Source organism: Rattus norvegicus, chromosome 15, assembly GCF_021556685.1.
Source record: "Rattus norvegicus strain SHRSP/BbbUtx chromosome 15, alternate assembly SHRSP_T2T, whole genome shotgun sequence".
NCBI lineage: Eukaryota > Metazoa > Chordata > Mammalia > Rodentia > Muridae > Rattus > Rattus norvegicus.
Genome location: NC_141548.1, coordinates 20,316,721 through 20,342,193, shown reverse-complemented (window position 1 = coordinate 20,342,193; position 25,473 = coordinate 20,316,721). Strand labels below are relative to the sequence as shown.

Sequence of the window (25,473 nt, the reverse complement as noted above, 5' to 3'; positions counted from 1 at the left end):
GCAGCAAGGCTGGCAGTGAGGTCCCAACCCCAGTCTTTCTGGCAGCACTCGGACAGCGGTGCCTCCTGCGTAGGGCTCTTCCGCTACCACACTGCCGGAGAGTCAACTTCTTTACACCGCCACTAGACATCATTTATAACACAGGGTCGGTCGACACATTTGCCAGCAACATAGAGACTCTTTATGTGACAGTAATAACCCCTCTCTTCTCGTTGTTCTAAATGAGATTTGCTTTATTTTCTGTGACTTTTATAGGGTTCCTCTTACATGACATTAAGCGCAGTTTTTTATCGTAGTTTAATGAAATCTTAGAGCTTTACTATATCTCTGACTCTGACATGAAGAAAGATATTTTGATCTTACCCTCCTCTAAGAGAATCTAGGGCTTGAGGGCTAAATGCTTCAAATTTATAGGACTCGTGCCTATGAACTTTACAGAGGCCGTTCCGTCAGGGAACATTTATTGTGTGTTAGGGATTTGACAGGAAGGTGAATAGTGAATATACAGCTCTACCCCTCGAAGCACTACTCGGGTTGGTACATATCTATAATCTTAGCATTTGAGAGACTGAGGAAGGAGGACTTCAAGTTCAAAGCCAGCCTGGGCTGCAAAGCAAGCGTCTGTCTCAAAAACAAAACAACAATAAAAACAAACAAATAATAAAAAAGAAAAAAATCAACCGACCAGAACTAGTCCAAATGACACTAAAAACCTGCAAACTAGAGAGCCTAAGTGATACCATGAGAAAACTAAGAAGCAGATGGTGGAATGGGAGAGCGGGAGAGACACTTTGAGCTTTGGCAAGGTCAGGAGAGCTTCATTGGGTGTGGCCTTTGGTGACACCAACTGCTTTTGGGCATTTGCTGTGTGCCCACCTGCCTCTGGTGAGGGTGGACATCTAGAGCAGCAATTCCTAATCGATGGGTCATGACCCCTGTAGGGTTCAAACGCCCCTTTTATAGGTTACCTAGGACTATAGGGAAACCCAGCTATTTATGTTATGGTTCATAACAGTAATACAATCACCATTATGAAGTAGCAACAAAATAATTATATGGTGGGGGTGGGGGGTCACCACAACCTAAGGAACTATACTAAAAGGTTGCAGTATTAGGAAGGTTGAAAGCCACTGGTCTAGAGCATGCACGGCCAGTTTCTCTCATTGAACAGAAAAGACAAAATGGAGGAGGGGTGCCTTGACAGCATCTGGGCTAACACTAGGCTATATCACAGACAGTGCACTAGAGCATCTGACTGACAGAGGGGTGCACCGCTGCCCTTGAGAAAGCAGAACCACACAGCAGCCCCAAAGGTATAGAACCTTAGCACTTGGTGTCCACTTGGCCCTAGGGTCTGAGCGTGAATTCCGAAAGGCAACATGTTAGGACTAGGGAAGACGGTTCAGTCAGTAAAGTACAAACCTAGGGACCTGTCTATGATCTAGCCAGACACCCAGCTGTGGTCCCAGCAGGGTTAGGTGTGGGGAGAGACCAGAGGCTTGCTAGCTAACCAGCCAGTCTAACCACATCAGTGAGCTCCAGATTCAGGGAGAGAACCTGCCTCAAAAAGTAAGATGGAGAGTCGTTGAAGTCACTCTGTGTTGGCCTCTGGCCTCCAGACTGTACACGTGCATGCACATACACGCACAAACCTATGTCTGGGTGGATGGGCAGTAAGGTGCCCATCCAGTTAGCGCAACTTAGATGGTGGTTTTTAGCTAGCCAAGCCATTAAGGTCCGCTACAAGGGAAGTTTGTCCTTAGCCAATGGGACTTCTAAAGTCCCAGATCACTCCTGGCATGCCATAGTCGGGGTGTCACTGGTCGGGATTATAGACTACCCACCTCAAGTGGACACGTAATAATGAGGTCCAGTAATTCATCTAAGTGCCCAGTTTGGGCGTTTAACAATGGTTAGATTCAGTCACTGTCAGGAATTCTCCAAGGCCCCAGAGACTTTCTGTTGTTTTGCTCCACTTTGCTTTATTTCTTGAGACAGATTCTCTCTGTGTAACCCAGGCTGGCCTGGAATTCATACAGCCCAGGTAACTCTCTACTGAAGAGCTTCCTGCCGCAGGCTCACAAATGGGACCTGTCACGTCACATTGGGCCAGTGCGCCCTTACTCTTCCTTCATTTCAAGGCTTTTTGCCTTCTTGGTGGCAAGATGGCCACGGTACCACCTGATGCTTCGTTTTCAGAAGTCTTGAGACGCAAGGAATCCTAGGTTTCCTAGCAAGCCTCTCCCATGGCAGTGAACTGGGAGACATGCCCATTCCTGAGTCACTTGCTGTGGCTAAAGAAATAAATTTACCTTGGGGAGAGAATTTTCCTCATCCTGTAAGAGACTGAATCTGGACATTGGGGTGGGGTTCACTTCCCCTGAAACATTTTGCCTTTAAGGGAGGGGGTGGCCACCCAGCTGGGAAATGCTAGGGGAAGTGCTGTGCCGAAAGATACGAGTAGCTGGCTACTACTGGCTAGAACATTCCTTTGTGGAGAGTACCAGAGAGACAAAAGAGGGCTTGGGTAGATCTTTGATGGGCAGGGGTCTGAAAGGAGCCAGGGACTACCTAGTGCCGAGGCCATGCGGTATGCCATGCAAGCATCTGTTGACAGATGACCTTGACACGTGTCATGACCCCAAACAGAAAAGGCTCGAGGTTTCATTTGCTGACAGTTCCTTGCCTTGGGCTTGATGATGGAGCCTTGGTGCCGGTTGGAGCTGTATTTTCCCCTTCAAGTGGACAAATAGTGAGAAGTGGACTTTTTCATGAAGGCTGGATTGTGAGGCAGGAGTCTGAGGACATAGCAGAACCAAAGAGTCAAAGCCTTTCCCAAAGGGCTGATTATGGAGACACAGGTCAAGTCTCGAAATCTGTGTTTTGGCTGCCAGGCTCCCAGCAGAATGGTGGCTTTAAATGATTCAGCACTGGCTAGCTCAGGTTGCTTGCAATGCTGTGTCCCTGCTTAACTCCAGTCTGCTTAGCCTCCACGTTTACCTTGTGTATCTCCTCCTCCTTCTCCTAGATAAGTACGCTGTGCGCTTCATCCCCCATGAGAATGGCATCCACACGATCGACGTCAAATTTAATGGCAGCCACGTGGTCGGGAGCCCTTTCAAAGTGCGTGTTGGAGAGCCAGGCCAAGCAGGGAATCCTGCTCTGGTGTCGGCCTACGGGGCTGGGCTTGAGGCGGGTACCACAGGTAAGAAACATTACTTCCCTTGTCTGAGCAGCTCTCTCAGAGAGAGCTGGGATAGACACCTTTAGCCCCTAGCGTTTTCTGTGCTCTGTCCTCGGGAAAATGCAGGTATGCACACTTTGGTGGACTTTGGAAGCCATTGTTTGAACCAGGATAAATCCAGACTGAGGCCTGTATTACAGTTTGTTTGTAGCCTAGATGTCTTTCTCCAGCAAGTTCCTCAGCCCTAGAAGCAGGATGCCATTAATTTTGAAGACTCTCTTTGGACAGAGTTCATGGTGTAGCTCCTAGGCCCACAGGCAGCCTGCTCCCGGCCTTCCAAAAATATACTTCAGCAGCCTAAGCCTGCTCATGGCCCGTCCATACCCTTGTATTCTCTGCTTACTGCCAATGAGGAGAAGGTGCTGAAAGGGTATAGAAGTTCTCAAGCTTCACGGACAAGTTCTGTCTTCTGCAGGTGTGAGCACTGCTAGCCAGTCATCCAGTCATGGAAGCTTTCCCACTTGCTGCCTGTCCCTGGTACAGAGTGGCCAAGTGGACCAAATAGTTGATTCCTTGATAGACAAATCCCCAGTCCAGCTTTAGTTTGGTGGAAGTTACTGAATGGACAGCTCACCTTTTCGCTGGGCATCTGAAAGAGATGTCTATGTGATCCTTTCACTTGTTGGTTGGCCTTCAAAAAGCCACGTACGTGGTCAGCTCAAGATAGGCCTCAGCTCTGCCCATCACGTCAGCGTTATGGATAATGACTCTGTCCCTGTAAGCATCTGCAGAGGAAGTTCACGGTGTGCACTCAGTGGGACAACACTTCTAGCTGCTGTTACTTGGGGCTACTCGGGAAGATCCGTGGTCTTCTTGCCTCTGCCATGCTGTAGGTTGGGACAAAACAGATTGTCTTTCCTATGTACCAGGACATGGTTTGCTATACTTAGAGCAAACCCAGCCCTGCAGTGAGAGCCTCCTAAGTGGTAGAGGAACCCTGCCCAAGTTAGGAGTGACCAGTAGATTGGCATGGTGCCAGGAAGTCTGCCCAAAGCAGTGTTCGCCATAAAACCAGTGGCATTGGTCCTGCCAGATGCCCTTGGCACACCCAGCCTGACTCACTGCTTCACTCTGAGCCGGAACTTTGCCCTTGGATGAGATCTCCTTTGCACTTGGGGAGAGCAAGACAAAAACGGTCCAGTGGTCCAGCACTGAATTTCTCTGGAAATTCATAGTACTTGAGGGAGGGTCAACTCCAGGTCTGTGATCCTGAAGTTTGAGAGCCCTTAGCTTCTGACCCTAGAAGTACAGAGTGTACCCCAGTCGGCTTTCTAAACCAGAACTCCTACCCTCCAGATACCCAGAATGGTTTCCAGGCATCCATATAGGCAAGGGGTCCTCCTGGCAGTCAGACAGCAGGCATTGGCCTGGTCCCACAGCAGTCTCAGCCTGCCCACTGCAGCCAGGAGCCATCTGATCCCCTGCTGGCTGCTGCCATCCCAACCTTCCTCTGTTTCCTCCTGGTATTTCTCACCCTTCTGGAGCTCAGATGTCAGGCTGTACTCCAGCAGTGCGGCTGCTAAGGATAAGGTCCCAGCCAGAGAAGGCCTGGAACTCACCCACTTCCACCCTCTGTAAATATTGCTCTGTTCACAGAGAGAGGGCATCTTGTTTGCCTAGGCTACCCGCCCCCAACCTTTCCACAAATGTCCATCCACACAGTTGCAGCATGAAGAGTTCTTTCAAGAAAGGATCTGCATAGCCACCAAAGGGCCCCATGCCCTGCGTTCATGGCCAGGCATATGTGTCTGAGCTCAAGCCTTAACATGGGCTATTCTCTGCAGATCTCATAGCAGGAAATGTGGAGAATTTAGGGCAGGAGTCTGTGTGTTCCAGATAGAAACCACAAAGTTTAGGGCTCTTTGGAGAAGCCCTAAGGATCTGCGTGCAGGTGGAGGAGGAGAAGGCCATCACCATGCAAATCACATATTGGTCATTACCAGAGTCGATGGTGATATATGTCTGCTTATGAATTTTTTTCTCTCCTGTCTTCTCTTGGGCCAGTCCCCTGGCAACAAGATGGACAGATATCTCCTCTAAGTCATACTTCTGCTGAGCAAAGTGATGTGGGGTGGGTATCAGTTAGTTCTTGATTTTTAATTCCTAATTCCCCTTCGTCTGCATCATCACTGCCTCTTTAGGGTCTGAATTGACTAAAAAGGGACAGAGCTCCTGTCTAGGACAGCCAAACCTTTACAGCCTTACCGTGAATACATTGTTCTTACTTCCACCCCTTTGTGGCTCATGGCCTGCTTACCCACATGGTCCCCAGCCTCCAGCTGCTGGGCTGGGCTTCTCAGAAACAGAGTCAAGGTGGGAGAGTAGGGAGACTTTGGGACAGCAGCCTCAGGAGTTTCCAGAAACAGCTGGCTCATGTTTGGGGTCAGACCATAACAGATCCTTTGTCTTATTGATAAGCAGAACAATAATTCTTTCTCTGGCCCAGGGACTGTAGTTAAACCAAAATATTTCCCAGCTGGGCTAGCATCTGCAGCTCTGGCCACTGGAGGACGTTACACTAGGGTGCCCCCTAGAGGGCTTCTAGTGTACAAGAGCCAGTGTGTGACACCCTAGCAGCTCCCACCGACTGCCTGGTTTTCCTCTAGACTGGAAGCAGGCTATGGGCATAGGAGATTAAGGGTCATTAGTTAATATTCTCTTTGCTTTCCCTTTTGTCCCAGGGCAGCATGACAGTGAGGTCAGGTGTCTCAAGACTGTAATTAGGGTGTGTGGGACAGTTGTCCTGTGTGATACAGTTGCACACAGGTGGCTAGAATGTAGCATACCCACCACTTTATAGCAGTGCGCCCCGAGTTACACATGGCCTGAATATCACGTGGAATAGGAAACACTGTGACAGGATGTTGTGCCTGCAGAGTGGCTTAGGGTCTGGTGTGGTACTCGGTCAGCCCAGTCGTGGTTCAGTGCTTCTCTTGTGGCTGGTCTTCATGGCAAAGTGGGTGGACTGACAGCTCACACACCAGCCGCAGGGTCTAGGGAGGAGGAGAAGGGGAGAAGAGATTGGACTTCCTTAACCTCTTCTACCAGGAGAAGGGAGTAGTCAGAGGGAGTGCCTCCCCTAGAGGCTCTGTTGCCTGGGGCAGCACTTCAGGCTCACAATGCCTCGCCCTCAGCCACATTCCCAGAAACAATTGTTGCTCGGGCACTCAGTGGGCGAAATGTCAGCCACCCTTCTAACCTAGCCTGGGCAAGGGAGCTGCACCCCCACACCCAGTGCTTTTCTGTACCAGGAACTCAGATGTACAGCCAGTTGGTTCCCATGCTGCCAGAGCAAGCACTTAGTGCGGGCAAGTGTGTGTCTCACCAAGGCATCACTCCCAGGAATTACCCCCTTATCCCTCAAAACCATCCATATATGTCACACTTCCTCTCTCTCTCCCAGGTATCCAGTCAGAATTCTTCATCAACACCACTCAGGCAGGCCCAGGGACACTGTCTGTCACCATTGAAGGACCATCCAAGGTCAAAATGGATTGCCAGGAAATCCCAGAAGGGTACAAAGTCATGTATACTCCCATGGCTCCTGGAAATTACCTGATCAGTGTCAAATATGGCGGGCCCAACCACATCTCGAGGAGTCCATTCAAGGCCAAGGTGACAGGTAATGAGCCACTTTGGTTTTTCTCCTCTGCCCTGCAGAGCGGGTCTTGTAAAAATACCGAGGGTAGCAGCGGCAGGTGATTTTTTTTACATCTGTTGAGTCCACATCTCGTCTTGAATGTTGTACGTGGGCAGTGCACACACTCACCAGCTCTGTGAGCACTCAGGCAGAAACCCCTTCCTTCCAGACATTAATACAAACCAGGAAGACAAGGTAATTGTTTCTCTTTGAGCCATGACATAGGACGCTATAGAGAAACACGACTTTGTAGATCAGGCTTCACAAGAGCCATGATGTGCGCACAGAGTCTCAGCAGGCCCCACCCTTCAAGTTCTACTAAAATTTAATAGAACTATAAATTCAGCATTGTCTCCGAGGGTCTGGGACAGTCGATTTCGAGGGCTCTAAATACGTACAGATTCTGTGATAATGTGTGTAGTTTTGTGTTGAATTTGGAGGTGCAGAACTTTTTATTACAGGGTAAATGACAGCATGGGGTGTTAAAATACATAAATAAAAAAGGAGTAGGCACACGGCTTTTTTATACCATCTTCTCTTGTTTTCATTTTTTTTTTTTAAGAGAAGCATAGATGATTTTTTTACATTTACTCCCTCAGTGGGGACGTGACAACCCTTCATTACCCAAGGGTTCTGCAGAGAGACGCAGTAGCTCTGTTCTTCAGTACACAGCATGAGGAAATTAAGCTTTTTATGACAAATAAAAGCGGTAGTCTTCCTAAGAAAACTCCTTAATAAGCGTAAGGCTAAAAGCAGGTGTGTGGGTCTAGACGGATGTCTCAGTGTTTAAGAACACGTGTTGCTCTTGGAAAGGACCTGGGTTGTGATCCCAGCACCCAATACAGGGGGCCGGCCGTGCCTGTAACTCTAGCTTCAGAAAATCCAGCACTGTCCTCTGACCTTGATAGGAACTTTCATGCACATGACGAGCATGAGTTCACACAGGTGTGTGCACATACATAGTAAATCAATAAATCTGAATCCAGCGTGTTCCAGACTTAGAAGACTAACTGGTTTGAGTGAGGAAGTGGAGAAGTAAAGAAAGGGTGCTGGATGGTTTTCTGTCTCTAGCAGAGAAAAAATATTCACAGATTTGAATAACATACACGGGCTTAACTCTTCACTTTCCAATTTTTTTAAAAAAAATCTATAAATCTATTTATAAAGCCCACCCTCTTAAAAATATTGAAATACCAAACAATAAAGCTTAGGGTAACCACCATATATACATTCACACACACTGTGCCGAGTCCCTTCTGTGCCACGTGATTCTCCATGGACTCATAGAAAAATTATAAAAAGATATGAAAGTCATCCTCTCTCGTGCTTAGAGCCCATATACTGCATTATATAAAGTATTCCATAGAAATAAGAAAAAGAAGATACGGGTTCTACTGGGTCTTTATTCTGTGGAGGGATTACTAGGCCTCATCAGCCATGGTTTAACCTGGTCCATTTGCTGAGAAAAACAGGTTTTAGTTGTCTGAGACCCTAAGGATGAAGAGGACATAGCATGGTGGTATATACTTCTTACCTATCCACCACAAAAACCTGAGGCAGGCAGATCGCAAGTTTGAGGCCAGCCTGAGCTAGAAGTGAGACCGTTTCTTTTCGAAAGTAACAATTCAAGGACTGGGAGCCGGGCCTAGTAGTGCAGGCCTAGAACCCTAGATCATTGGAAGACCAGGCATTCAAGACAAGCCTTGGCGAAAGTAACCAAAAAGCAAATGGCGCCTATGATGATGATGATGCTAGTTTACTTACCTGGTATGCACAGTGGTCTGGATTTGAAACCTTCTACCACAAATGTATATGTAGATCTAAAATATGGATGGAGTGGTTTTCGTGTCTAGGCGTTGCAGCTTTCTGGATCTTCTGTAAAAGGGTTATATTGTGTCTCCTGACTGACAGGACCACATTCCACACAAAACACCCATTGGCCTGGCCATTCACGCCTCCCTCTTTCCCACGCTCTAGGCCAACGTCTGGTTACCCCAGGCTCAGCCAACGAGACCTCGTCCATCTTGGTGGAATCAGTAACCAGATCCTCAACGGAAACATGCTATAGCGCCATCCCCAAGTCGTCCTCAGATGCCAGCAAAGTGACCTCCAAGGGGGCGGGGCTGTCAAAGGCCTTTGTGGGCCAGAAGAGTTCCTTCCTGGTGGACTGCAGCAAAGCTGGTAGGCAGCATGGGTCTGCTGAGAAGGGTTAGCATGGGGCGGCATAGACAAGACACTCTCCTGCTTCAGTGCCCCTCACTCTAGGATCGGCTGCAATGTGCACCCCCCCACATTTAGAAATAACTGTGTTTGTCCCTCTGTCCTTCTGCTCTTCATAGTCTTGGATGATTTCCCTTTCTTTTGCCTTTTCATTCTTTCACTAAGACAAATAGAAATATGGTGGTGTCCCCATATCACATGAGTGAAGTGAACTGATTACCTAACCCACTTCTCTGATACCAGTTGCTTTAACCATAGCTTAAAATTGATTGGGGCTGGAAAGATGGCTCGGCGGTTAAGAGCACTGGCTGGCTATTCTTCTAGAGGACCTGAAGGGACCCTAGGCGGCTTGAACACTGCGAACATGGCTCTGGCAGGCCTTGCCCTCCTCCCCCAGCCCCTTCACTTTTCTATAAAAACCATTAAAGCCAGCCCCTGAGGTCTATTCACTTTTTTGGGCACTTCCTCCTCCTAGAGCTGACTACCAAGGTCTAGCTATCAAAAGCTGCATTGGTTTAAGTTAAATACCTCATCCTAATATGGGGTTTCCCGTTTTACCTTTATAAACTGAGATTTTTCTGATGCACCATGTCTGTCTCCTCTGTATCCAGGGGCAGTCCTCTGTCTACCAGGACAATTAACCCTTCCTCCTCTCCTTTGTTCCCTCCCCCTTTCTCTCTCCCTCTATTTCCTGAGTTTGTCTCTAGTCCCTGCTCTCTGTCCCTCTGGGGCAAATACATCTCCTTTGGCTGAGAGTTTGGTTTTGGGAGGTCCTGAGCCAATACTTTCCTCTCGGGACCCTGTTCAACTCCCAGCGCCCCAGTGGCAGCTCCCCCTGTCTATAACTCCAGTTCTAGGTCTTCTGACCCCCTCACACAGCCTTACGTGCAGGCAAAACACTAATGTGCATAAACTAAGTAAATGTTTAAAGCCGAGTACGTCCTTAGGTTTTGGTGCTGACTTACCTGGTTCTCACACCCAGCACACCTAGGCTAGAAATCCATTGCCACTTCCTTCATTTACAAAGCTTCATAGCAGTCACCTTGGGTGGGTTCACAGGATCACTTAGAAGTGATCTTCTCCCAGGCGGTAATCGGAGTACTCTCCCTAAGGCTCTCTCAAACAAGAGGATCCTTAGAGCTGGCAGTTCTGTGTGCTAAAGGTTTGTCTCAGTCACTTCCTGTGGCATACAGAAGCTCAAAGAGGCCGCTAGTGAAGCCAGCTGTGGCGGTGCACACAGCTGGATCTCTGAGTTCGAGGCCAGCCTGGTCTACAGAGCCAGTTCCAGGAAAGCCAGGCAGGGCTACACAGAGAAACCGTGTCTTTAAAAAACAAAATAACGGCAGAAAAAGAGGCAGCTAGCGGCCCTCCTGGTTTGCAGCTTAGGGAGAGCGAAGGAACATTTCGTGTCTGAGGTCACCTGAGCAGAGGGTGCGAGCGCTGGCATTTGAACCCAAATCAGGCTGTGTCTCTACTGATAATGGCCAGGCTTTGCCACCAGTGAGAACGGACGCTGGTGCCGTCAGCCAATTAACCCTGGTCTCTCCACCTTTGTTACATCGCTCCCTCCTCTCTGCTTGGCCTGATTCATGTGGTCACTAACAACCTTCTCCTCCCCCCAGGGTCCAACATGCTGTTGATTGGGGTCCATGGGCCCACCACCCCCTGTGAAGAGGTCTCCATGAAGCACGTGGGCAAGCAACAGTACAATGTCACATACGTTGTCAAGGAGAAGGGAGATTACGTTCTGGCTGTGAAGTGGGGGGAAGAGCACATCCCCGGTAGCCCCTTTCATGTCACTGTGCCTTAAAACACCCTGTATCCTGTGCTGGACGTGTCCCTTCCAGTTGCTTTTGTTGCTAGTTTGTAATTCATTTTTTTACAATGTCCGCAGCCTGCTGGTGGGCCAGAAAACCCCGTCCCAAAAAAAAAACCTTGCCACTCATTCCAAGTGCCTTTAGTGCCCTTAGACTCTTGAGGACATGTGGGACATCTTCGGAAAGCAAGCTGCGGCCAAAAACGTGCAGAGCACTCTGCCCAAATCGAGAGGCTCTTGAGTTCCAAGGTCACTCCAGGCAGAAAGCAAGAGCATGGATAGGACTGACTGGCTCTCCTAAGCTTCTGGTCTACTCAAGTGTTTACCAAACAAGAATGTCATTGCAGAAGGGGGTCCTGCACCCCACTTGCCAAAGAACCTTGCACCCCACTTCCCTCAAGACTAAAGTCTGACCCAGATCGTTCTCCATGTCTGCGCCCTGACCACTTTGACTTCATCACAAAGCCAGCTCTGGAGTAGGAGGGATTCTGCACTTGCCTACTTTCTTGAAGACATGTGGTCATGGCCAAATGCAGAGCCTCTGTCAGCTGCCCCCAGAGTCCATTGCTTCTGCTAAATGGCAGAGACCACTGATAAATTACTGTAGGACCTCCTCCTTGCAAAAGCTGGAAGGGGTGGGTACCCACCCCTGTTATGACCCATGAGAGGCCTTAAGGACCAAGGCACTAACACATGCACCTAGGGTCTCTTTAAAGGCTTTGGTGTAAGCATTTCCAGACTGTCAAATACCCCTTCCCCCTCAAAATCGGGTGTTGTGGCTGTTGTCGTGGATATGGTAGGGGTGAAGTAGGTGTCCCGCACCAAGGCACGGCAGCCAGAGAGGTGTGGGTGCTAAAAGCCACCCGTTAGGACCCAGAGCAGCGAAAGGGATACAGGTTTAGTAGCCATGGAGACCAAACTGGAACAAATGCCGACTGGAAAGTGTATCTTATAACTTATTAAATAAAATGTTTGCTCCATGAACGGCTCCCTGTCATTCTTGGAGTCTTCAGAATCAGTGTGGGCCCCCTGGCCACCCCCCTACCCCACCACCTCTCTTGAGTGCAGATGTAATCTGACAATGGGCCAGTCCTTTTCTTGCAAGCAAAAGGTTGTCTTTTCCTAAGAAACCAGGGCCAGCCTCAGGCAAGGGAACGAAAGAGAACATGTGGGCCATGATACCAGCATGACTTCTTGGCAACCCTAGATATGGAGCTCAGGTAGAAGAGGCTGTCTATGGCGTTTAAGCAAGCCTCTTGCCTGATATCATGAGGAATCTGTGTTGTGGGACATGTTCTCAGATAGGATCTGTCACATGCCCGGGCTCCCTTAGACACGGTACCGAGTACCTCCATCCGTCCCTCCGTCCTCTCTGTCCTCACCAGGAGAAATGACTGCTGATGTTAACCTTCCGTCTACAAAGCCTCACAGTGGTCCGTTGACATTTTACATGTGACAGAACAAACATGGGCACTTTCCAGCATGCATACAGACCCAGACCTCATATGGGGATAGATTTGGGCACCTGAATCACGTTACAGGCAAGCAGTTCAGGGGAAGAGTTACCAGAACCCAACGAGAGCTGGCAGTGCCCGCAGAAGGGAAAGGCTCCAGTCCAGGAGGAGTGGGGAGATCAGAGCTTCCGGGAGTGAACCTGGATCCTTTTTAGTGATGGTTTGTGTGTGACAGAGCCTGGTATCCCAGGCTAGCCCGGGACTCTCCATGTAGCCAATGAAGACCCTGAGGTTTTCTTAAGCGTACACGGAGCCGACATCAAGCCCCGGGCTTTGTGTGTTCTAGGTAGGCAGTTCCAGCTACCCACCCCACTACACCTTCTCAATTGTATTTTGGATTTGTTTGTGGTTTTTTTTTTTTCCTTCTGTACCTGGCTGCATATTAGGATGAAAATCTATTTACCTCTGAGCTTAGAGGAAGGTAAGGCAGATGCGCCTTTTCTTTTCTGTCCCTAGGGCTTGCGGACTCCATGAAGAGTCCACACATGATATGTGTAGCACGATGCTGGCTTTGCCACAGAAGCCCAGGAATACCACCGTTCATTATCCCCTCCAGCCTAGCTAGGTTTGCTCGAGGGGCAGCATTTGTACACTAACAACATGGACTTTGGCATAAGGTGTCCTAGCGTCTAAACACTGACTCCTAACTGGCCTCGTCTGGGTTTGTGGGGGGTGGGGGGAGCTCTCAAGGCCTTTCCCAAGAATTCCCACTGGTATTTTCAGGAACAGTTCTTTGCTGTTACTTTCTACCTACACCCTCTGTCAGGGATGGGCCTCACACAAGGGTGTGTCCCAGCTGGCTGGTGATTGGCACCCAGCAGGTGATGATAGTTTTACCTTTGAGGTGTAACTCAGCAATTAGCGCCTGGGACTTCAGGGCCTGTGGGGTGGAGACCTGTGTCGCTCTCAGTGCCTAGAACCAGAGGGTTGCCCTTATCTGCACCTGGGCTTGGCTACCATGGAAACAGGCTGTTGTTTGTGTCAATACCCTGAAAACTTTGAAACTTGTGGGCCTGGGGCCAAGTCCTCCCTGACGCTGGCTGCTTGGTGTTTCTTGTGCCCTGACTGAAACCAAGAGTCCAGGATGTCATTCTTTAGTGCCCAGTGGAAACTGCAGCCCCTGCCTACCCTGGCTGCCCACTCTGCCCCCCAAACTGCCCTCTGCAGCCCAGGGGAGGGCTTATTAGGAGACTACAAGGAGCAAATATTAGCCAGCTCGCTCACACAACACTAGCCCTTGGCAACTTGTCCTAGGACTTCAAGAGGCCTTGAAAGCCATATTTCGATGCATTTGTTATATAACTCAGTACGTAGGGTAGCGGTTGCACACGCCTTTAATCCCAGCACTCAGGAGGCAGAAGCATTCATTCACATCTAGAGTTCAATGCCAGCCTGGTCTACAGAGCTAGTTCTAAGACAGCCAAAGCGACTCAGCTCGACAGAATGAAAAACACCGAAAGGGTTAAGGGGAAATGGGTGTTCGAATCTTGTTCCTTAGGTTTGTTTTTTTACAGCCTGCAAAGCCAACACTGAGGAGGTGGGGTATTCTGGTTTGGGCTTGGTTGGTTTGGGGTTTGTTTTTCTTTTTTAATTGGTGAGCAAATCTAATAGAAATACTCTACCCTTGAGCCACGCCCCCAGCTCCACCCTGAAAACTGTACCTAAGTGAGAGAGGAAGAGAATTGGGAATTAATACAGCAATCCCCCCCAGCCCCCCGTGTTTCATCCCCTGCACCATATGAAAAGACCAAGCATAAAAGCATCCACCTGAGGTCCTGGGGCTGAGAAGGTGCCACAGCTGTGTCCTTGGGCTTCCTTGGCCTGCCAGCCTCACTTAATTGACAAGTTTCAAACCACATGAGAGACCTAGGTCAAAAAACAATGTGGGCATCGCCTAATAAAATTTACTATTTTTCTTTCTTACAAGTGTTAAAACTGGAGGTGCACCACGAGCTGGATTCAGCTTCCTTTTCCTTTGCCCTTTTCCTAAAGATTTGGCCAAATGTGTGGTGGGAAAGGTCCTTGCCAACAAAAGATCCTTCTCTGCTTTGTCTGGGCCCCCAAGGCTGTGGGGACTGGCTCGTGTACATGGAATTTAGGGGCCCACCCCTCACACCCCTTTTCCTCAACATTCTCAAGGCAGCCAGGAGACCAGAATTTACAAGCCTGACTTGTGGCACGGATCTTAGGGTGCTTTGAGCTTTGGACTTGTTTATCTCTCCCCAGGACAAAGACTCTTACCGGCCTTTTATTGCCAGTGTTTCCCCCTCTGTCTGACCACCCGCCCACCCTTCCACACCACCAGGATGTGTGGCCTCGCCCAGTCACCACTGAGGTGGGGCACATTCCTTGGGTCCAGCTAAACCCGGGCAGGGTGTTCTCAGAGAGGGAAGTCTGGCAGACATTCTGTCTCTGGGCCCCGCTGTCTGAATACAGAATGGCCCAGTGTGTGAGGATTTAAGCAGTGTGTCAGGTGCAACAATTTCAGGTCTAGATCTCAGCCCCAGCCCTGTGGCTTGCCAGGCAAGCGTGTGAAAACTGGAAAGAGCCCAGCCTTGTGGAAGCAGGTGTGAGCCTCCACATACCAGCAGTGGGTGATAAGAATTCGCCTATACCTTCATTTCTGCACCTGGGAAGGGCGTCATGAGCCTGGAGATAACCTAAGGCCTTAGAGCATAGCATCGCACCCCAGTTCCCAACAGGCCCATGTTAAATTCCACCTGACATTGATGATGGAGGTTGCCCCACAAACCAGACTCTACCCCGGTGCTTTACACACGTGAAATAACATACCATTCTCCGAATGCTAAAGCTTATCCCTACAACTGTCCTGTGTCCACACAAGCTGCTACTAGACAGTGACAGGGTCGAGCCTCTGGGGAGTGAGGCCACACACAGAATTATCAGGACAAGCCCCTTAGCCACGCGCCCAAGCTTCTTGAGGGTAGACACTGGACCTTCTGTGGGTCCATGTGGGTGTCTGGTATATAGCAGGTGACTTCAGGATCTGCTGTGTGGAAGAGGGGCAGCAGCTCCTCTATTCCCTTGGGAACACTCAGCATATGACACCCTGGAAGAGAGTGGGACTCCCTCGACAAACACTTGTTACCCTGGGAGGGTCATGGCCAGACTCTGCTCTCTTTCTTTAAATTTGTCATTTACGTGTGTGTGTGTGTGTGTGTGTGTGTGTGTGTGTGTGTGTGTGTGTATACATGTGTGTTTGTGTATGTGTGTATATGAGAGCTGTGACATAAGTGAGTGTAAGACACACCTATAGAGGTCAGAGGGCAGCTTTTGGGAGTCTGAACTCTCTTTTCACTCTGTGTTCCAGGATGGAACCCAGGCCATTGGGCTTCCATGGCAGAACCCTCACCCACAGAGCTATTTCACTGGCCCATGGCTCTGCTTTCTCTTCCTACTTGACCTGGCCTGGCCCACCAATAGGTGACCCTAGTCCCCTTACCATCCCACCCCCTCCTCTCTAGCAGCCCTGGCAACTTGACTCTCATTGGCTACGCGTTTCCTTGGAGACAGACACCAGCCATCCAAACAGACTGCTGAACTTCAGGAGGAACAATCTTCCTTCCCTCCCCTGGGCACCCTAGCATGAGGGACCTGTTAAACACCTCGAACAAGGCCTTCTGGGAGGAGCGAATAAAGAAGGAGGTGGTTGCTCGGACTACCTGGAATATCCGATATGGACACAAGTACCTGAAAGATGGGTCCAAGACCAGGAATCAGTCCCTGCAGGCCCCCCGTGGGTCAGTCTTGAAAGCAGGCCCGGTGCCTCCCACAGGTTCCCCTGTCAGAAAAAAGGCGCAAGCAGAATGGCCAGAGGCCAGTAGGGTCCAGGGAAGTGGAGTGAGGCAGACCAGACAAGGTGTTCAGTACACAGCAGCCCAGGGCAGGCCAGAGGACTTAGAGATGAAGCCTCCCAACCCGGCCACCTTGAAGCTGCTGTTCCAAGGCATCTCCCATGAGGGCCAGGGCAGGATCTTGTACCTCAAGGAGCGGCATCAACTGATACCAGAGAAGAAGTACAAGTACCCGATGGTGTCTTCCTGGAACTATGGCTGGCATGTGGGTAAGACCATTACACTCTTGTCGTTTTAGGCTTTCGGGAGGCCGGACGGATCTTCCTCCTCCTCTTCCTCAGTCTTTACCACCCTCCTCCTGACACAAAGAACCAAACTAGCTCACCACCCTGCTAGCAGACCGGGAGACTTCTTACCTGCAGATTGGTGTTTGGCCTGGTTTCTGGAACGCACCCTGCACCTTCCCCTTCCTTTACCAAGCTACATGCGGCCTGCCCTAAGGAGCCTTCCCAGAGTCCTCCAGGCGTAGTAACTGAGCCCACTTGTGGCGCCTCTACATCTTGGTGAGTCTACAGAACTGCCAAGTCAGCAGTCTGTGTGCCCATTTGGCCTGGAGGGCTTCTTGGATTCCAAGATTTCCTAGTTAGTTTTTTTTTTTTCACAGCCTCCCAGCTGCCTGCTTGGAATTGACAGTGAGTGGCTGTGAAATGAACGGACACGGGCCTGTCAGACATGGTGGTGCGCACTTGTGCACTCAAGAGGCAGAAAGATCAGGAGTTCAAAGTCAGTCTCCTCAGCTCGGTCTGACACGAGCCAGAGCTACATGAGACCTCTCTCAACAAACAAACAAACAAACAAACAAAAAACTTCAAAACCCAAACCAAATGCAAACAAGAAAACAGGGCCTTTATTTGGAATGGGGTTGGGGAGACCTCAAATCCTGGTTCTACTGTTTCTGGACAGGAAGATCTCACGAAAATGTTCACTTCTCAAGGCCTTGGTTTCTATATTTGAGAAATGGGAATAAGCCTGCTTCCCTTTGTCTCAGCATTTGGGGAAGTCGTATGGGAAGGTACCTGGGACAGGAATTCAGATCGCAAAGCCCTGTGAGATATGACCTCTGCAGAGTCCTCCCGGCACAGCCCGTAGAGGTAGAACAGGATTCTGAATCCCGGCTCTCCCCACCAAGGACCTCTGGAGCAATCAGGCTGAGCTGGAAGTCTGCTTGCTTTGTCCATTTGACAGATCCCATTGAGTGTCTAACTGATGTATGCCAGGCACTTTGACAGGGTCCCTTCATAGAAAGTAGATAAGTAGATATATGCTGTAGTGACAGGCAGCAGCCCTGGTGTGTGGTGGGTTTTGTTTTTAGTCCTTTACTGGGCATAGGAATCAGTTGTTAAAGGCCGGGGTGGAATCCAGGACACTGCACATATACTAGGCCAGTTGCTACACAGCGAACCGTGGCAGCGTTCCCAGAAGCTGCTGATGCTGCGGGTCTGTGAAGAATGAGTGTTAGCTCGGGATATGGGGATCCGAACTGGGAGGCTACCCTGGCAGACAAGTAATAAGGAAGGCCCATTGCAGAGTCCTGTCCTGGGTAGTGAATCTGCACAGTTCTCTTCTGAAAAGGACCGACCGGACCTCTTATATTCACAGAGAGCATCTCGGTTTAAGTGCCCAGCGTCTCCCTCCCCTGCTCTACCTCACAGGCCCACCATGTTGGTAGGTTTTGCAAATACATGCACAGGACACAAAGGTAACAGATAACTTTTATGTGAGCGTGCAGTAACTGTGGCATGCACTGAAGGGTCTTCATGAGTATCTGCAGTCCAAATGTGACTGGGCAGCCCATGCTTTCTCCAGCATCCCAAACTTGAGTGTCGACAGCCATGCAGGTAGCCTGATTCCGAGTGCTCCCTGGCTGCCAGGGTGGTGTCCGATTATAGCCAGAAGGCAGACACTGTCTGCTTAAGCCCACAGTAGCTCCAGAATCTCTAGAACACTTCATAAGCCTCTCGACTCACACCCTGAACCCAAACCCAATTCAGGTGTCCCCTGGGAAACAAATGCCAGACCTTCTGCTGACTGATTACTGTTCTTACCCTAACCTGATTATAAACATAGAGGTGGCTCATCCTAGAGGGTACGAAGAGGCCACAGGGAAGAGAGTAGGGCATTTTATCCAGGTCAGTCAAAACTCTGTGTGTGTGCGTGTGTGTGTGTGTGTGTGTGTGTGTGTGTGTGTGTGTGTGTATCAACAGCCTGATGCCTCAGACACAGTAAGTGCTCAATAAAGGGATAACAAGCATAGTTATTAGTGTTATTATTATTAAATTATGATTATTGTCATTGGTCCAACAGGCAGAATTTGCAGCGGTGGGCATCTGGGGAGCTAGCTTAGCCTTGGGCAGCCCCTAGAGATCTTTCTGTACAGTGGGATGTGGGGCAGTCCTGACAGTAGCAGGAACGAGAAGCACAATCAGTGAGCTTAGGTTTGGGGAGGGGCCTGAGTGGCAAATGACTTGGGTGCTGACCAAAACAGATCTTGGCCAGGGGCCTGTGCAAGGTTTTGAGTTTCCACCAAGCAGTGCAGTCACGACCCTTTAGCCGTTAGATGGGAAGGAGCTTGGAGCATCTTCAAGAAGAGGGTCAGGGACATTGGAAGGCAGTGGCTATTCCTGAGTGACAGAAGAATTGCCGGCCCCCCTCCCCCGCTTAACAGCACATCGCTGCTGACCCCCAACCCTATTGGGGGGGGAGGTACTAGTAGGAGAATAGTGGTAACCGCTGTTCATCTAGACCTCTGCTGTGTTCTAGGGGATGTCATGAAGAACTACAGGACGCCAACTCATGCCAGAATTTATCCTATCACAAAGTCATTTTACATCAAAAGTAGCATTTTTCCTATTCCACGGAGATCGGATGACATCATGTGAACTTGGCTTGGAAAAGGCCTCAGTGGCTGCTTTTCCCCTATCACCCATCTGGACCAGCCAGATGGGAGATGTTGTGGCCCAGCCTTACCTCAGTCCATCCATGTTCTGCTGAGCCCCGCCTCCTTGGGTGAGATGGACCTGAAGAAGTGACCTCGGGGTGTACTGTCATCCCATGTCGGGGCTCCTGTCGACACACAGAGAACTCCGCTGCTTGCAGAGCTGCCCCACCCTACCAGCCATCACTAGCAATGCTGCTCCTTTTCCTGAGGAGATCCAATGCTGCAGCGGCAGACCTGGACAGAGGGAGGGGCTGGCTGAGCCTGCGAGGTTCTTAGGAGAGCAACGGCCTCTTACTGTATATTTTTCTGCACTAGACCGGTGGTATCTGTAGCAGAGTTGCTCTGTCCCGATGTATCTACCATTCAGGGAAGAACTTGCTGTCTCCTCTGACTGCTTCCCTCGCCCCTCAGAGCCTGCATCAGTCAGAGATGCCCTGCTTCACAGGCTGCAACAGGCAGCTCCTGAGTCCCAACTATTTAAACAAATAAAGATACATTTCTTATTTTCCTTTCTTTTCTCCACACTCACTGAGGATGTCTTTGTCTCGCTGCCTAGCTGCTCATTCCAGGAGACACTGCCCCCTTCTGGTGGCTCTGCCAAGGACTCCGACTACAGAATTCTTTTTACAGTCCTCTGCGTCTAGTGGAGAGGGAAGAAAGACAGGGAGTGTAGACACCGGGACCGCGAACGGTTTTCGTTCACTCCAGTTTTCTGAGATAAAGGTTCATGTTGAGCTCAGGCTGGCCTGGAACTCTTGCCTGAAATTTTCATGGCTCCCAAACCTGACAGCACGTGTCCCCTTAACTACCTTGGCCTTGGCCTGACAGGCATTGTTACTAACTCTCAGGGTCTATTAGCAAGAACAAGTCCTGTGACTTCTACATGGGCGACAGCTGGATAGTGTCCTATCGCCATGAACCCTGGGCAGAATAAAGAGAAAGGACCGTTTCTGCTACAGCTGATGTGTCCCTGGGTTGTCCTGGAGCCACAGCCACAGTCTAACTACTCATTAGATCTTTGTTCCCTCCTGTGTTTGTTTTCCTATGCTATGAGAATCTGGGAGACTTAAGACAGCAGACGCTTACTCTGTCACCACTCTGGAGGCTGGAGATGCAGGAATCTAGGGACCCACGGGGCCACGCTCCCCTGGATCTGTCAGAGGAGCCACTTTTTGCCTCCTTTGTGCCTTTCATGGCTTGAGGGCAGGCTGTACCCTGTGGCTTTTGACAGTGCACTGTCACACGGATCAGCCTGGGCTGTCTTCACCAAACCTCTATCACGTAAGGCTACCATGCATTTTGGACTGGGGCCCATGGCTCTCTAGATGACCTCACTTCCTAACCATATCAGCAACGACCTGTTTACAAGTTGGGCAGTTTGGTAAGACACTCTTAGCGAAGTCTGCAATGTACCCAGAATTCCTTCTGACCACCAGTCCTTACTGTGTCCATTATTGGCATTGTCTTGATGCGTCTTCCTCTTTTGCGTGGGAAAGCATTCCCAAACACAATCCCAGACGTGGCGAGTGCGCTCCCCGGAGTCCCAGCAGGCCCTGGTGCCCACCGAACCTCGTTGCCTAGGTAGCAAGCCCAAACATTCGAGTAGCTCTTTGCAAGGCATAACGTTTACAAGTGTGCCTTGCTCACTCTCCAATCTAGTCAAGGGGGTGGACCCTCGGTCTGAACAGAGAGCAAACTGAACCAAAGAGGCACCTCCAGGAGATTCTCCAGCCCTTTAAGGTTTGTCCCTCTATCCTGAAATTTCACCGGCGACCAGCTCACTGAAAATACTGAGTAAACTAACTTAGCCTGGTTTTCCCTAATCAACCTTGAGTGAGAGAGGACAAAAGACGCACAGTGTGACCAAGGACTCACCCAGCAGCCTGACGTGGCAGAGTGGCTGGGAAAACACCCGCCGAGTTTACTCAAACACCAGTTACCCCCTGGGCTTACTGGAGTCGTTGGAGCCTGGGCTGGGCTCCCAGGACATAAGAGGGCATGTCTTGGAGCTCACAGACAGAGAAGGAAGATCTGTAGTGAGGATGGTGGACAGCCTTGGAGCCAGCTGTCTGTGGCAGGTGACACTGACAGTCTGTCATTAAAGTCTCTCTTAGCAAGCCTCTGGCACGGTGCCTGGCTCTATCCGTGTAGGTGTTGAATTGTGATGTCTCTAGCAGCGGCAAGTCCCAAGTTGCTCAGAAGAGGACCAGCTTCCTCCATGAGCTTGCCACCTGACCCTACTCAATGACCGTCTGAGGGGATGTTTTCACTTCTCCCAGGGGCAGTTATATAGCTAGGACTATCCTAAGGGTGTGGCTTGAGAAATAGGTCTATTACTAACAGTGGCTGTCCTAAATTTTTATGCCTTAATTGTCCCTGGAAGGCCAGCTAAGTAGTACCGGAGGGTGGACGTGTAGTTCAGAAAGTAGAGGCATTTCCTGACATTCACAAAGTCCTGGGTTCAACCCCAGATTCCCAGAACCACAGGAAGGAGCTTTGGCGACATCCAGTGCTAGGATGCGGAAGCAGAAGGGTCAGAACGCCAAAGTCATCGGTCCCTGTTTACATAGCAAATTCAAGGCCAGCCTGGGCTACATGAGACCATGTACTGAAATGGAAAAAGGAAGGTGGAGAGGGACCGGAAAATACCTCAGCACTTAAGAATGTTTGCTGTGTAGTCGTGTGGACTGGAGTTTAGATCGCTGTGTTTACATAAGAAGCCAGACATCTGGCTCATACCTGTAACTCCAGCAGGGCAGTCAGGAGGGTCACTAGGGTTAAGTTCAGAGAGAGCCTGCCTGAAAGAAAGAGGTGTAAAGTCATAGCGGATGATACTCAACAAACAGCCTCTTCAGGCTGTAGGTGTGCAGACCCACTCACATATGCGCGCACACGTTCACACGGAAACACAAAGGGTAGAGAAAGGCAGGAAGGAGGGAGGGAGGGAGGAAAGGAAGGAAGGACAGGCAGGCAGGCAGGAAGGAAGGAGGGAGGGAACAAGGGAATTAAGGAAGGGCAAGCTATTTGTATATGTAATAAACACCTGTATGGGATTTGCAGGCAATTTCCTAATTGCATCTCCAAGTGGGTATTCACGAACCGCGAGTGTAACTGAGCACCTTAAATGCCTTTTGCACATTGAGATGCTCTCTGAGGGTAAAGGGCTCCTGGGTTTTTGTTTGTGTGAAGATTTAGGGTGGTAGACAATGTGAGCAAGTCCATCAGTAATCCTAAGACTGCAAAGGCAGAGTGTTTAAATCTGTCTCCCTACGAAGGCCTGGAGAGCGAGTGCTTTCAGTCCTGTGAGCCATCTGGCCCCACTCATACAGATGTTCAACTGTGCCGCTGTGAGGCAGAAGCAGGCCGAAAGCAGCAGGAAGCTCTGGGTGTAGCTGCGTTCCCATAAAACAACCAAAGCCAAAGCCAAAGGCAGATGGGCTAGATTTGACCCTCACTCGGGTTTGCATTTATAAAATGCATTGTTTTATTTGCTTACTTATACTTTTGAAAAATATGGCTGCTAGACAATTTCAAGTTGTACGCTGGCTGGCCGTATGTTTGTTTTAGACACGTCTGATCTGGATAATACTGACCGAACTCAGGGGTGTCAATGATAAAGAGCCAGCACGTGTGTGAATATGTGTAAGACAAAATGTGTGAGTGTCCACGACAGCCTGGAGCCCGTCACAAGTGATGTCTGATGCTATCCACACTCTATAGTTGAGAAGTCAAACAACTCTTGCAAGGTCACATACCTAGAGACTATAGAGCCCAGAGAACAGCAGCCTAGAGAGGGCTCCCTATTCCCTACTCTTCCATGGAGTTCCGACACAAAGGGCACTGGCTGCTTCCTAAATCGTCATCCTAAGTTACCTTGTTATTTTTATTTATCTATATTTTATGTGCGTTTTATCTGTCAGTTGTTGTAGTTACAGACCTTTGTGAGCTGTCATGCGGGTGCTGGGAATTGAACCCTAAACTGAAAGAAGTTCCCAGAAAAGCCACTAGGTGGCGAAACAAGACCATGCTTGCTTGGCTTGGCCCAGCCTTTCCCTATTTGACCTGAATTTGTGTTTCCTCACCAGTGTTAGAATTTGCTCAGGAAAACATGACCTTTGGAGGTACACAGACCTATCTTTAATTCTGGTTCTGCTAGAAAAGGCAAGTAAGTATCCCGTTAGGACTCCCCTGGGCCCTAGCTATTTTTCCATTCCTAGTTCCATTCCTCTATCCAAAAAAAAAGTTGAAAAATTGTGTTTTATATCTACGTTGGTTACAAAGAAAACATATTAGCGCTGCATAATACATTTTTTTCTTCAACTAAAAATGCATCACCTCTGGAACCCTAAAATTACTGTGTTCCCCAGCGCACCCGAGAACCTGTGCCTTCCTATGTGTGGTAAATGAGTCGGCCCTGGGCTCTACATTCTCTAGCTGTGTGAGCTTGGGAGAGCTGTTTGACTTCTCAACTCTAGAAAATGGATAGCATTGGGCATCACTTGCCATCAGAATCCTGTGGGACTGTTAAGGCTACAACCTTTTACACCAATGTTCTAATTTTTATTACATTTATTTATTGAGAGGGGTCATTTAATATGTGGAGAGGTCCGAGGACTTGGTTTCCTTCCATTGTGTCCATTCTGGGGATCAAACTCAAGTTGTAGGAGTTGGCAACAAACGTCTTTACCTTCTGAGCCATCCCGTCTACCCAGGCAACACATTTTTGGGGCACAGCCTAGGGCTGGGGATGTAGCCCAGCAAGCAGAGCGCTTGTCTAGCACACGCTAGGTTTTATCTCCAGCACTGCATGAAGCCTTGAATGGTGGCCTCTATAATGCTGGGACTCATCGGGTAGGAAGGGGAAAGGAGAAGGACCAGAGTTCGAGGTCATCCTCAGCTACATACCTGAGTCTGAGATACATGGAACTTTTTCTCAAAAAGAAAGGAAGGAAAGAAGGAAGGGGGAGGGATAACATATGAACAACAATGCCAACCAATCAGAGCTTCCAGTTACTAAGCCACTACCCAAAGACTATACATGGACTGACCCTGGGCTCCAACCTCATAGGTAGCAATGAATAGCCTAGTAAGAGCACCAGTGGAAGGGGAAGCCCTTGGTCCTGCCAAGGCTGGACCCCCAGTGAACTGGATTCTTGGGGGGAGGGCAGTAATGGGGGGAGGATGGGGAGGGGAACACCCATAGCGAAGTGGAGGGAGAGGGATTAAGGGGATGTTGGCCTGGAAACCAGGAAAGGAAATAACAATCGAAATGTAAATAAGAAATACCCAAGTTAATAAAGATAGAGGGAAAAAAAGGTGGGGGGAGGGATAAAAGGAGGTCTTCCAGCCCAGACCAAGATGTACAAACGGTTTATGCAACGCTCAGTCATGAAGAGTAAAAATAACTCCAGTCTGTGACCTCTGCCTGTCTGAGTTTGGCAGAGTGACTTTGCAGAGACTCCCGTGTGTGACTCTAACCTGCCACAGGGCAGAGACAAAAGAACACGCACGTAGTCTGGGTCGAAACTTCAGGTATCTGGACCCGTTGACCCCCAACCAGAGGCATGGGGAAGGAAGGGCCTTTGGATATCCAGTCCACCTTCTTCCTGCCTGTCTGCCTGTCTCCCTGTCCGTGGGTCCCAAACCCATTGCCCGGGGGGTCCTAGCCACGCCAGCCAGGGAAATTTGGTGCTTTATGAATGTCTTACTTTACCATTTAGGGACTGGAAGGTTTCTGGTTATGGTATATAATCTTAGGTATCAGTTCCACCATTCGGAACTGTTGTGGCTTCTAAAGGTTCACATAGAAAAGACTTGCCGATGTGCCAGATCAGGATGCTGTTGGGAGATGGGACACTTGTAAGAGCTTGGTTGGAGGTCACGGGAGAGACAATGCTCTGGAAGGGAAACTGGGTTTCTGCCTCCCCCACCCCACATCTATGTGTATGAGGGTCTTTCTTGCTTGTATATTGGCTGTGAAGGCCGGAAGAGCCCACCTCATGTGCATGTGGTCTCTCTCTCTCTCTCTCTCTCTCTCTCTCTCTCTCTGTGTGTGTGTACGTGTGTGTTATTCCACTACACGATCTTTTTCATAGACCCAGAAGCAACAGAGCCAAGAACCATAGACTGAAACTTCCAGAAGCACAAGTCAAAATACAGTCCCTCCCTTTAAGATGAGCTCAGACGTCTGTCAGGATGACAATGATCTGGGACATCTATCAGGATG

The 25,473-nt window shown here is 49.5% G+C and overlaps 2 protein-coding genes and 1 long non-coding RNA gene across 9 annotated transcripts in view; 2 read left to right on the top strand and 1 right to left on the bottom strand.

Annotated features, from left to right (window-relative positions):
• Positions 1-11,904, top strand: part of Flnb (filamin B) — a 133,087-nt gene extending 121,183 nt beyond the window's left edge. For all 6 annotated transcript variants that reach the window (XM_087585931.1, NM_001107288.2, XM_087585930.1 and 3 more), the window contains 4 exon segments: positions 3,029-3,205; positions 6,648-6,866; positions 8,862-9,065; positions 10,727-11,904. In XM_087585931.1, coding sequence (XP_087442057.1) covers positions 3,029-3,205; positions 6,648-6,866; positions 8,862-9,065; positions 10,727-10,914 — 788 coding nt within the window. In that variant the 3' untranslated portion in view covers positions 10,915-11,904.
• LOC103693818 (uncharacterized) lies at positions 213-21,108 on the bottom strand. 2 transcript variants are annotated; one of them, XR_015638694.1, is made up of 4 exons: positions 20,661-21,108; positions 19,277-19,481; positions 6,035-6,237; positions 213-4,071 (listed from the first exon to the last, which is right to left on the bottom strand). It is a non-coding gene; the product is annotated as an uncharacterized LOC103693818 (long non-coding RNA). The 2 variants fall into 2 exon arrangements; XR_015638693.1 differs by lacking the exon at positions 20,661-21,108 and having other exon boundaries at positions 19,277-19,837.
• On the top strand, positions 15,974-19,771 carry Atp6v1fnbl (ATP6V1F neighbor like). Its single transcript, NM_001409001.1, is given in 2 exon segments — positions 15,974-16,518; positions 19,070-19,771. Coding segments are annotated over 2 exon segments (597 nt in total). The 5' UTR covers positions 15,974-16,040; the 3' UTR covers positions 19,189-19,771.
• Positions 21,109-25,473: the final 4,365 nt, after the last annotated feature.